This window comes from Trichoplusia ni (genome assembly GCF_003590095.1).
Source record: "Trichoplusia ni isolate ovarian cell line Hi5 chromosome 12 unlocalized genomic scaffold, tn1 tig00001337_group11, whole genome shotgun sequence".
NCBI classification, from domain to species: Eukaryota; Metazoa; Arthropoda; class Insecta; order Lepidoptera; family Noctuidae; genus Trichoplusia; species Trichoplusia ni.
Genome location: NW_020799696.1, coordinates 15,976 through 30,151, shown reverse-complemented (window position 1 = coordinate 30,151; position 14,176 = coordinate 15,976). Strand labels below are relative to the sequence as shown.

General features: G+C 33.3%; 1 protein-coding gene across 1 annotated transcript; it reads left to right on the top strand.

The window, feature by feature from the left end:
* The first annotated feature begins 42 nt into the window (after window positions 1-42).
* On the top strand, window positions 43-9,514 carry LOC113506355 (DE-cadherin-like). Its single transcript, XM_026889202.1, has 5 exons — window positions 43-431; window positions 744-1,028; window positions 6,011-6,164; window positions 8,091-8,278; window positions 9,207-9,514. The coding sequence occupies exons 1-5, from the start codon at window positions 99-101 to the stop codon at window positions 9,387-9,389; spliced, it is 1,143 nt and encodes a 380-aa protein (XP_026745003.1). The 5' UTR covers window positions 43-98; the 3' UTR covers window positions 9,390-9,514.
* The last annotated feature ends 4,662 nt before the right edge of the window (window positions 9,515-14,176 follow it).

Below are 14,176 nucleotides of genomic sequence, written 5' to 3'. Positions count from 1 at the left end.
TTGATGTTGGAAACACCTAATTTGTTGACTATTATTCCTATATTTTTAACCGTATCGCTTATATGCCTGTCCAGTATATCTTAGTTAATTAAAAAAATATGTTCTCCATTATTTCTGACCTTCCTCTGATCATTACTAACATAAAATCTTCTTCAACAGCCTCTGTAGTAACATACAGCATCGTCGCCGGCAACACTTACGACGCCTTCGTCATTCGGAACTTCACTGGCGAAATACGAGTTAACAACGAACTTGACTACGAAAACATAACGAGTTACAGCCTCGACGTCAGAGCATTTGACGGCATTTACGAAGATTATGCCAAAGTAATAATTAATATTGAGAATTTGAACGACAACCCACCTGTGTTCTTGGCTAATTATACTAAGACAATTGAAGAGGAGAAACTTTATGAAGGCTGTATTGTCAAGGTCAGTATTGTGATATTTAAACCTGATTAATCTATTTTAGTCTTTGATTCAGATGTGTCTCAATGAATGGATGGTTAATTAATTGAAACCGAAGGTGTCTTTCGAATATTATATAATATAGTTTACAAATAATTAACGAAGATGAACGACTTTAAAAACAATAAGAATTGTACGTGTCCGATACGATGGACGAAATGTCAAAAAGGAAGAAAAATTACATCATCAGTCGAAACTCAACCTTACTAAAACCAAATAAAGTTAATTATCAAGCTGTACCTTGTAAAAAATCCAATAATATATTTATTCCTACAGGTTGAAGCCTACGATCCGGACATCAAAGACCGGAATGCCCCTCAAAACATTGTTTACTCCTTAGTGAAGCATGAACAAAAGGAGTTCTTACAAATTGACAACGATGGCTGTCTTCGGCTGACGAAACCGTTGGACAGAGATCAGCCTCTAGGGTTCACGAGATGGCAGATCCTGATCATGGCTGCCGACCATGGCGGACGACTAGGATCTGACAGTTTAAGATCAACCACAGAAGTTATCCTGGAACTGACTGATATCAACGATAATGCACCGTTTTTGACTAATGTAAGTGGTTTGTTCTTTATGTATTGGTGTGGAAGATTTTTCTTCTAGATTTGGACTGGTTCAGCACAATTGAGACTTGACAGAGACTTGTCTGATAACAATAGTGGATTGATAGATATATCGATGTGTTTAATAGAAATGACCTGGCCTAAATTGATCGGTACAGGGTTAAGTAGGGTGAGAAAAACAATAGGTCGAAACGCTAATGGAGTGTTTTCATGAATTCTAGCATCTTGTAAATATTAATGGTTGTTCTTAAAAGACTTTTGCCCACTAGCATACCCCACTGCTGGTCAGTGGTTCTACACATGTTACAGTCTAGAAATCAAAGTAGGTATTACCCAAAATTTTATTTCACAAACTGTTCGGCACTTCAGTTAATTTCAGTAATTTGTATCTATTGGCGCCAATTACTCTGTTTAATTAATTATCTGGGCTAATTAAGCGAGATAGATTTTAACATGAAAGCAAAATGCTAACCAGCTGAAGTTCTAAAATTCTTGGAAATTCCAATATGAACAGTATCCAGATCATATTTTGTTATGAAACGTAATTAGCATTCACTGGTTTGGTGTTATAATTATATTTTGTAGTTAGTTTTAATATTTTTCAAGCCCTACCCGGCAACAAATTATCAGTATTTTTCAAAATTACGCTAGCAATAACATTCGACTACGATTTGGTTAATTTCTTGAATTTTAAAGCACTGCCTTTTTTCTTATTGATCAGCCAAAAAAGATACGTGTCTAATATTTCAATTATGAAACTGAAGGAATACATTTATACTTTTTTTACCCAAGTACCTAAAATGACAAGGAAAAATAAATAGACAAAGCCAATCATTATCATATCACCGTCTACTGTCTATGAGGTCTACTCCTCCCCAAAAGAGTCATAGACAGTATAATATATATCCTGAAACACAATTAATATACATAAGCATTGAATATGAAGTGTAAGCGAACTAATGGTCCTTCATATATTCCATCACGCCCACATATGATTGATCGCTATTCTGATAGAGTGCGGACAAGTGGAACTATCTATCAAAATTGACACTAAAACAATACGTAATAATGTTTAAGAATAACGTCGGTTTATGTAAAGAATTGGTATGGGTTTTTTGGGCGGTTGTGATTGATTTTGGTCTGTTTTTCTATGTCTAGATACAAGCATGCTAGCTAATAAGGTATGTTTAGGAGTTTTCTAAACCTATTTCCGGAGTTGAGCTAATATTTGGAGGTTAAAGTAAAAAGTATCAAAGTAAATCGATCTCAGTGGCGTGCACTTGGAGAGGCCTATGTCCAGCAGTGGACTGGGATAGGCTGATGATGATGATGATGATGATGAAGTAAAAAGAAACGTTATCTTGTAGGCCAAATGTCTGCTTAGGTTCATTATGACCAGAATTCTAAAAGTAAGAACCAAAACAAGTTCTTTCTGTATCATTATCATCCTTGCCTCATTCTGACTGTTTCGGGGTCGGCTTCCTTATTTATTTTCTCTGTTTTGGAAAGCAGCAAAACACAAAAAAATACAAGGTTTGATAAGATTGACTGAACGTTTTTCTTTTTCTCAGCGTTATTTTTACTGAAACCAAATTCGATATTTCGATAATTCGAATTATTGTGTAAACCGATTCAGCTGAGTACATGTTGAATAAACCAACAGACTATCTGACCTCCTACTCATAAACTGAATTGTCATTCAAATCATTCATAAATATTCCAATCATAAAAAATACTTAGTAAAAACAGACAGATAATAAAAACCTCATGTTTCGCCCCACAATAGATGGCGCCACTGGCATTCATTTAAAACAGTAATAATGTTTAGTGGTAGTAAACTTTAAAACGTACCATTAAAGTAGGAATAAATAGAAACAATAGCCGGAGTAACTTGGATATTCTCTTCAATTTATTACCAAGTCTTATCCAGTATTGTTTAAGAAAACATCGTTAACAAACTATTTTATCCTTTGCTATCTCGCGGGCATTAAATAAGCAACCAATAAAGCTGTGTTTCTACTGTTGTCTTCATACAAACAGAAAAAAGTTAACGTACCAAATAGACTAGACAAGAACATCCTTATCTAACAAAAAAAAGAATTTAGTCCAACAGACAGGTTTCCAATAAACATTGGATACGTTTACGAGCAAGTGATGTTACCAACTCCCAGGACCATACATTTATCATCTAAAGTGCTTTAAATCTTTATTTTTAATGATTTCATAAAATGAAAAATACTTATTCAATATTTTTTAATGATAAGATTTAGTTAAAAACCCAAATATAAAAAAGAACAGTTCATACGAGGGGTTTAAAAAATATGAACTTAAAAGAAACTCAATCTTAGGAACTATATTTATAAACCTCTATTATACTTTCAGAGTCACTGAAACCCGATTAATAAGTCCAAGTTAGTTTTAGTTGGTACTTTCAAAAGATCGCAATTTCACCTTAAAACTATCGACACTTAACAGTCTCCTTTGGAAGAATTGCTAACGATAAATTTTAGTAGCTGCACCAGTATACGTACTAGATACCATTAGTTTTATCTACTTTTAGTTTATTCGTATTTGTACTCTAAAATTCAAAGTTTATTTCATTGTAAACAGGTTGTTTAATGCTTCGAAGTTCTTTTACTGAGAGATTCTATTTATAAATAACCTAAGGAACAAAGTGCCTTCTAGAATTTAGCTTAGCCAGTATTGAACCTTTATAAGCTAGGTTTCTGTTTAAAGACCACTCCGTTTGTAATATTTTTACAGACATTGTTATAATATTTAATCGAAGAAAAATCAAAGCTTCACGTTTAAATTACATCCAAATTAGAACACTCATTCCGATTGTTGAATTAAACAACTTTAACCTTCCGGCACTTAAAGCCAGTCGTTTTATGGTCCCAAACCCTTAAAATATCCATATTACAGTTTGAACTGGGACAATTGGTTGGGTCCATTTCAAATTCAACCATCCGGGTTGGATGAGAGGCCTTGGATTAAGAGCAAATGTTATCTGGCGCCGCAGAATCGTTTGCTCTGAGAATCTCGGTGTGCATGTCAGCGTTTATTCATTTGCCGATAATGTCACCTTACTAAGCATAATCTACGGCTTTGAGCTGATGTGTAATGTGTAGGGGGACTTCTATGTGAGAATTAAGGATTTCGTGTCTGTTTTGATTCAGTAGTTTGGAAACAAATTGTTCTTCCTTGTTCGTACGAGTTTGAGGAAACAATCAAGCCAAAAACTTTCGAGATTGTACTATCTCGAAAGTATTTACAGAAACTAATATCTAGTTAGGAATTAGTGAAGTCGTAACAACCCGTGCCTTGGCGACAGGCCAAGAAAAATAAAGACAAAACAAAAGCGTATCCTTTACGAAGTACCCTCAAATTTTCAATTATCTCCTTAAGATGGGATATGAATTCCCATTTTATTTACATTTTATACCCGAACCTTTCCATATTGCCAATAAATCAGGTACCTCGGTACCTCCATCGCACGTTACATTATATTATGTAAATTTAACGCTTTATTTTACCTCGTGTTTGTGTGTATGTCACTTGAAATCCTTTTGACGCGGGTAAGAATAACAGCTTACGTTTCTGTGGACACAACGTTATTTTTATTTAGTCCCTGTCTATAGAAGCCTTTTAGATTTAGCTTATGGAAGAGGATTTACCAAAACAGATATTGTTGGACCACACTCTGTAATTTAATATTCAATTTAGTGTCTCCAAAATAGCGAATTTAGGAGTACTGAAACCTGAATATCACAACAATCTAGTTTTTATGGGATAACCACTACACATTCAAAAAGGTTAGAACGAAACTTTACGCATGACACGACGTAGTGAACCCTCTAACCCTTACTAATTAAACCGCCAATCTAATGAACAATTCCCAAATAATACTGAAACCCGAAAATAAAAATGTAAAGCGAATTCCTTTTTCCACTTAAATGTTAACTTGATACGCATTGAAAAGGGCCAGTTGTCAATTTTTTATGCAAATCTCATACCTATGGGTGTTCAATATCTTATTTTGGGAGGATCCCTTGGTCCTCAGTTTTGGGAAGGGTTGGTTAATTTCCATTCCGGAGGTCTGAATGGTCCTCTCGAGAGCTTTGGACGGAGAAATCAGAGTCATCCTCATGTGACGGCGGCCTGTTGGTTTCTGTAACGAGGTTTTATTTATATTTAGGGTTTGTTTACTGGCATTTTGGTGCCAGGGTATATATAGTAGATTTTCTTCAACTATTTTCGGACGCGGAAAAATTCCAGTGTATTTTTTTCCTAGTGAATCAGTTTCTTACTTAATCGATTCATATGGAAAGAAGACTGCTCAGAATACTATACGTATCTTCAGGTTTTAGTGCTTTTAGAATATTTTGATCGAGGTCTCGAGTTTTACCGTATACAATGTCTGCCTCAAGAAGTTATGTAAGAATATTTATTCGGCTACTTAATATTCAGTGCGCTCATGGAATGTCGAAGAATTTAGAAAAATTATGCACAAATACATGTTAACCAAAAAGCTTACAATAAACTTCTTGTTATATGAAGGTCATTGCTAATTTGATTACAAAATTTTCTTATGAAAGAAAACTGTGGACTTATCAATTTGGTACGTAACTATGTTGGGTTTTTGCTCTGACGTCATAGGACCTTGGTAGAAGGCAGTTTATGATGTAACAGTCAGATGATATCGATGCCGAATATTTAGCAGAAATGCGCATTTTTTAGCTCCCAATACTGTACCAATATTCTAAACAAATAGGACAAAAAATTGGCTGGAGTAAAACGGTTTGCGATTTATTTCTCAAATGCTCTGGACATTTGTGTTGCCAAAATATAAAACTTAGCACAGAACAAGGATTATCTATAGTACATTTATTTAGATATACTGAAGGTTTTATAAACGAGCTTGCAAGTTCAATGTACTTTAACCCCATATTAATAAAGTCTATTTTTCAACAGACCCAGCCAGTAATTTGGTACGAGAATGAGCCTCCCGGCCAGGTAGTGATCCTGACCGCTAAGGACTACGATTCCACTGAAAATGGACCTCCTTTCACCTTCGCCCTGAACGAGTCTGCCTCATTTGATATCAGATCCAAATTCCATATACAAGGTAAGCCCTAATTTGACCTAATATTAAATTAATATAAAGAAGATTAATCCCGAACGACAAAGCTTGGTGAGTTTGGATGTCTTTCGGGACAAAATCGGAACAACCAGCAATGGAGGTGCCTTTAAACCAGAGCAAACGTTCTGGTAGATGTTAAATATGCAAACTGCTGAAATTGCTGAATTCAGTTTTAAGCGGGTTCTACAGATAAGCCTCCAAGTGGCTCTTTCTGAAATTATAGTTATGAAACTTAAATAACATGTCTATTCAATAAAAAGATTCTTCCATAACTGGTCTACAAGTACGTAACGACGGTACAAAGTTACACGAACCACCCAAATCAGATCAAAGACATGTCTGAGAAAGTCCGACCACAATAGACCAATCCACACGAATTCCTATAAACTGTGAACTGGCACTGAATTGCTAACTTTCCCGATACGTCTTTGGAGCGATTCCATTCCGTTTCAATTCGTCCTATTCGAGACGCCTGAAATTTTCCGAGAGAAGCCCAAAATCGAGTTTCGATCAATTAGTGTAGTTAACATGCAATAAATGGCGTGCCAAGCCTAAGAACAACTTTGTTTGCGAAGTGCCAATTCAATTTTGGTCCCCTCCATTTTGGATGGCGTGTTGATAATTTTGTATACGCTTTCAACTTGTATTTAGATATTTCGAGTTATTTTTGGATAATTAGGTATTCATTGTTGAGGAACTCGTAGGTAATATATACTATAATAAATAAGTAACTAAAATAAGTGTAATATACTGCCGGTTATACCGGTTATAGTCTGAAAGCTATGATTTCTAGTTATTCCCGTACAAAATTTCATCAAAGTTGGTTAAGCGGGTCAGCAATAAAAGCCTAATAAAGAAAACTCAAATTCGCACATAATAAGTTATTTTTTAATTACTTACTTGTATAACACAGATTTACAATAGTTGCTTTTTATATTGATTTATCAATCACCTCGTCTGTCGCCATGACCGATTTCTTCAACGTAATAGTGAGGTGACGTAGTAGAGTAACAAGGATACGAGATTCTAAAATATTTATCAAATATCTGTTACTAACTAATAATAGCCCAGACACAAGACATAGTTAACATTTACGTTTTAATTCTTATGTTTTCATTTACTTTAAATCCTTTCATACTCGTATCTATTCTCATAGTTTTTGTCTTTCATAATATATGTGAGGTTTATTTATCTGAAAGTATATCTTTTAGAAAATCTCATTCTTTTTTTTAATTCCTCAAAATAACTCTTTAATATAAAATGCGTATTAATAATGAAACCAGTCGAGCAAAACATATCCTTTTAAAATAAGCATTACGTATCTAACAAATTCATTCCCCTTTTTGCCTAACATTTCAGTTACACAATTCTGACATAATACCCCAAAAAGTAAGCTTTAAAAAAATATTATTAGCCGTCTCTGGTATTCCACGTAAGTCCTTTTAAATGTCAGTCAAAAAACTGTCAGGAAAAGTTCAAAAACTTTCCTCAGCTCAATTAAAAGTTCAGAATTTTTCCATTGCTTTTTACATGATATAATTTAGTTGACATTTGAAAGTTTATTGTTTGATCGATGAATTGTTGCTAGTGATGAAATCGTCCAATAAAAATAAATTTAAATTTGTCTACGTGATCTAGATTTGCTTGTTAATTTTCGTTTGGTCGGATGATTTTTTACAATGTTTGTTAACTGTGAAAGTTCACAGGTAAATTTTTATATTTCGTTTGTTATTTTACTGGTATTTTTTAAACTGGTAACAATATATCGTACACTCATGGTTAAATGATACTTAGAATTTGATAGGCAGGCAACTAAATATTTGATATTATGATATACAGTTCAATACATATTGTTTGTATTGTTTTTTTGCTTACAATTTTATGTCAATGATTTTTATAATTTTTGCTCAGGTAACATCCTATCGACTTTGGTATCGTTTGATCGCGAGCAGCGCAAGGAATACAGGATTCCAGTGGCCATCACGGATTCAGGAACCCCTCGACTGACAGGCGTCTCCATCCTCCACGTGGTGATTGGTGATAAGAATGACAATCCCATGGCACCAGGACACAGCGACATCTTCGTATACAATTATAAGGTACGTATTTAAATTGTCCGCCATCTTGTCATCTCATATTTTGACGTTATACCTTGTGAAGTTTGTATTGATTGATACTTTTAGTTTTTTTTTAATTTCATTTAATTGTTGTCTTTGGTAACATACAGCGTAGACTTTTTATTTCTTTTCAAAAAATAATGTTAGGATTTTTTGGTATAATTTTCTTTATTTGTTTGAAGTAAAACAACAGTCCGTAGATTGATTACTAAAATGTCGTTTAGTATTACAAATCAGTGGACATTGTAGTAAATAAAGCAAGAAAATGTTTGAGGATTTTAATATTTACCTGCATATTTTAAGGCCAATTACATTCCGAATAAAGTGGCTCGACAAAGGCCGAAAGATTTTTCTGATCCCTTCAGGGACCATCACATATTTCCTTTGAGCCACCAAGTAGACCTTTAATATCGTTCGCCTTTTAGTTTTCAGGTTATGTTTAATTTTGCGTAAAGTTGTTTTTTTATATGCACAGTTACAAGTATAGGTATGTTTATTAAATCTTGACCATCCAGTACAATTGCGGCGCTGGCATCCTCCATATTTAAACTTCACTTGGTTCCTTTTTCGAAAATAGAATAACTTTACTTTTAATTTATTCAAAATATCGAGAATGTCATCGTTGGTATTCAAAAGCAAGATTTAAATAAAGAACTTTGTATTTTTTATCTAACATTGTAGTTTTGAAAGCGCAACAGATTAAAAATATTTATTTGTTCACTTCTTTATTCTCGAACTTTCCCTAATTAAAAATAGAAACACTTAATTTAATTTGGTATCATCTTTGGATAGTTTCTGTTTGGTTTTTAATCTTGGTGTGACAAATACTTACATTTCTTTCGTTATACTTAAAATAGATAGTAATGAAATGAAATTTTAATATCGAAATTGTTTTCTCTAACGCTATCAGCCGGAAACCTACTTCAATGAGATTTTATACAGTTGGAGATACTACGTAAGTATAGAATTATTATACATGTATAGTTGTTATTGTTCCTTCACTTTTCTTTGTTTGTTTAATACAATTGAAGAAAATTGTATTGGATGGGACTTCGTTTCTCTCAGTTTGTCAAATCTGTTGTTTTGTGTTTAATTTTCATTTGTTTTTCTCTTTGTTTTGTTTTTCTTGAGAATAGAACGACGTTTATTCTAGGATTGTAGGTGTTTTATTATAAATTTACCTTTAGTTTTTAAGGTAGTCTAGTTTTATGCACAAAAGAATACGATTCTTCTTAAAATAGTTTTTGAATATAAAACTTAATATGAGGTCAGCTATTTAAAAAAAGCATAGTCAATGATTATCAGAATAGCTACGATTAATATAATAATATATTAACTTTAGAGCCGTATAGTCCACAGTGATTATTGACAAAATCCAATTAACCGGCCGGTAGTGAAGTGACGCGTAATAACAATATGATTTCAATTGTCTGTCGTATAATTCAATTAATTGAAATAATGCGTCCATTTTGACGTACGGATTTGTGAATTTGACGTTTAGTGTTGGTAAGTTTATTATATTGTAATTATGATTGTAGAGTTGGGAATTTTTATAGTTTATGACAAAATATTGGGCACTTTTTTGCGGTATTAAAGCACCTACATCTAGGTCTAAATTGATGACCTCGATGAGTCTCGGTGTTAAATTTTAGTACTTTTGTTATACCGTTAATAGAAATACATTTTTGAACTGTCTGGTTATCACAATTCATAAGATGTCGACAGACTGACAGACAGACAGCGGTGTTTTAAAAATAGGGCACCCCGTCTACCCTTTATGTACGGAACCCTAAAAACTACAACCTAATTTTATATTCATTAAGCAAGTCAACCTCTACAACAAAACTATTTGTTGAAACAAAAACTCACATACATTTTTTGTTGTTTCAAATTGTCAAGCATCACTTCATTGTATCTTAATACTTCATTTCGTCACACAATTCGTATTCAAGACAGTCTTTAAAGGCATGAATTATGAAAATGTACGTTCAGTAGTAATTCGTGCAAACAGTAAACTGTTTTACGATATTCCATTGTACACTCGGTTACGTAAAATACATATGTTTTAGTAGCAGTTAAAACTTTGCTAGTATTGTACATACAGAATAGTTTTTTATGTGATAGTTATTTTGTTTTGTTTTTACGTGAAACAGAGCGTAATAGGCAAAGGTTTTCCTGTTTTCGGCCGACTCGGGTTTTGGAATGTTTTGTTTTATTTTTTTTAATTTCGGTAAGCGATTTTGTAATTTTATATTTACCTGATAATGTTTTGTTGTGGTTTTAATATTATTTTGGGTACTTTTACCAAACTATACACTTATTTTAATTATCTCTGAGGCAACTTAAGATTAACCAGTTATTGAGTTTTAGAAAAAGAGTAAAAGTTAAGTTTTGTACTGTACTGTTTCTTAGAAGTCCGTGTGTGTAAAGTGTCGTTTTGTAACTTGAAAATAAGAGTAAGATAAGTTCCTGGCTTAGTCAAAAACAGGACGCGGAAGACTCGAAAAGTAGTATAGCACATTTTGGTATTACATTACATTATTACTCAATAAACTACTAAGCCTAGATACTCAAAGATTTAATTAACAAAGCTGTGTGTCGACCTTATTGTTTTCCAAAATTCAGCGGTTTCAACCATCCCTCAATGAATAATCAGGGTTTTCGATACACCCTACAGACCTTAACGATTATGTCCGTATTTTATATAATATATAGCTATTAAAATGTTAATTTTGCCTTTAATGAAGGCGCTTTAGTACATATAAACAGGGATTATGTTGAGAAGACACTTTTTACTGTCCTGCCCTGATTTCTGAAGACTCGTTTACTCGATGTAGCTTAGACCGAGAAAGTGTGTCAAGTACGTGTTATAGAACACTCATTAAGGGTTTTATTTAAATTAGATTGATGTGTGGCGTCTTGGGAAGTTTGCTGCCGACTTGCTTTTCTGAGTTAAATTGACAATAAAAAAAATTGCGTATCACGACTGAAGATAGAAATGAAACAAGAGTAGGAAGTAGTTTCCTCAGTAGATACTATAGGTTACAAATCATAATGACAAGTAGGAATATGTAGAGAGAATGGAAGAGAAAAAAAAATTGAAACTTCATACTTTATAGTACAAATATTTTTTACAAAACTAATAGCTTTAGTAGAAAACATTGAAATATAAACAAACATACATACTACAAAGTGATCCTTAATTTACTTTTAGAAAAATTTAAAATCTCTTACACAACGCTCCGCGTAGCGCAGTCGCTATTAACTTTTTAATACAATTTTAGAAAAATAAAAGTATTCCATGTATGCGTTGTACGTAATCTGTGTAATGTAGGCGGATTCGCTTCAACTGCTCGCTTCTTAATGAAGGGGCGACGTTGCCGCAAATACGGTGAAGGCTCGTTTGTTTTGTTACTGGAAGAGTAACTCGGGGAGAGTAACTCGCCTTGTGGAAATACCGTTCTAAGTTCTTTGAAACGCGATTGATAGATCACGTTTCGTATTTCGTTTATTGACGTAGACGTTATGTCACTGTGTTAGATAACTGAATTATGATTTTAATTATAAATTCAAAATACTCATTAGATATCGAGATATTAAAGTTGATCGATATTTGAAATTTATTTGAAGTGGTGTTTTTCTTATTAATAATCGTATTGTACCTGATTACTTAGCTTTCATTATGACCGCCCAGTGCGCTTTAAGCAGAAAAAGTCTGCACTCAGTCAAACTGAGAAGACAAGATCACAAAAAATGGTCGAAACAATATTCCTTATACACTAAAGCCTGATTACCTACAGCTGAAACATCCATTTAACCTTACTTTATTATAACTGTCATTCGAGTCAAGTATTTCATGCCAGTAGATTCAAACGCTCCCCAAGTCCGTATTCGCTTTAACGACGAGCTTACGTCGACCGCACTAAACCATGGATTGTGTCCAAAACTCTGCACGCTAAGTTTCCATAAAAAGCTATCGCCGCCATAATTGATTTGTCGCAAACACTTTCTGCTTAAATACTTTGGGAAATTAAATCGTCTTTAGATAATTAGATTTTGAGAGTATCTACAGTTTCAAGACTGCATTTTTAAAAAGTGTGTATTGTATCAAATAAGTTTGTTATAAAGAGATATTGTAATTTACACATGATTGACAGTCGTTATGTGTGGTTAGAAGCTAGAAAGTCTGAACAAATGGTATCATGTTTCCCTGGTAACTATGATTGAGGGGATCTGAAGATATCCGGAGACGCTTATCTGACCTCCTCAACCATAGTTCTCTGTTTAGACGTTCCTCGTAAAACACTGGTACTTAGCTGCATCATGACTCGAGAACAGATCCCAAAATAGTTGGGAAAAGTCTAGGATGAAGATGATGATTTTAATTAAGAGGTAACACGAGTCACAGTTTTAAAGAGCTGATTAAGAGCATCTTATACTTGGTATATTTTAGCATTATTTAATTAACTTCTACTTGTCACAATGATAAGTCTTTGGAAAAAATACGTCAATATATGAACTTCATAATAAAAACGATACCACATTCATAGTTTAATTGTTAAACTATTAAAATTGTAATTAGCAATGTAATAATAGTAAAGGGCGTGATATTTCCGTAGCCAAAATTAATAAATGAATTGGAAAATTAACGTTCCGTACAATACCGTGTAAAATTGGCTTAATTAGTTGTAGGCTCAACATTATTATTAGTAAACGCTTCACAGGGATTAATTGCCTATGAATACATATTAAATTATCGACGAAAATTATTTTCGTGATGTGAAATTAATTCTTAACTCTCTTTTTTTCATCGACTGGGGTTTTCAAGGGGATATCAGTTACTGAGCTATCAAAATCGGATATTTGACTATTAAATCTAATAAGTCCTTTAGACAGATGTTCAAAAACATATTTGTTTCTATAAGCGAAAGCAAAACATGAGACTGATGCAGTAGGTATATTGAAATGTCGTGTAACGTCACTAAACTCACTTTACTGAAAAGTGATGTTGTTAGCCATAGATTTCCACGTCCAGCGTTTGGTTAGTCATGGTATTTTTAATAATTTTACCTAATTTTTAATAACTGATGGACTAATTAGAAAGAAACAGTGAAATTGAGAGACATCCCTATTTTGATGTAAACTAAAAATGACCTAACTTTCTCTCTCGGTTTTGCCAGTCAATGTCAATAATTGCATTATTTTGCGTATAACGGGATCTAGTTTTCACAGCGTCAGCATTGCTATGGTCTTCTTCTGATGGAAGAGCTCAAAGGTATTATTAGATAAAAAAAACTGTTTATTTCCATGAAAAAAAATAAAATAAAAGTAATTCTAAAATATTACATAAGTAGCAAAAATCTATTACATCTAGATTGTAGGACCGGGATAAATGGTTATTATTGTATTTATTTAAATAACGCCTCCATAAGGAAGTAAAAGATATGTGGCGGTCACGGGGGGTTTCACAAACATTCAATTCACATGCACAAAGGCACCCAGATTTATATTGTGAAAAGAAACACTAGAGGATATGTAAACAATATTGCAAGTATCTTATCATTGGTTAGCAACATTTTTTTTAGTTCAGGTCTCCTCTGAATTCATTCAGTTCGATATTGAACCTTTACGAATTTTAAAAGTTAGTTGACAATGAAAAATCTGTTCAAAATTTAATTGATGCCTTATAAAATCAATGAAATCTAATAAAAAAGCATTAAGAACCGAAATGGAACGAATCGATTATTCCATAGGTCACATAAAGTCACATTACTTAGACGAGCAATGAGCCGTACATCGTTATTGCGATCTTAATGTGAGCAATCTTAAAAGCAAGACTTGCTGGTGATAAAGCGAGACACCGTAACAACTAGTGTAGAC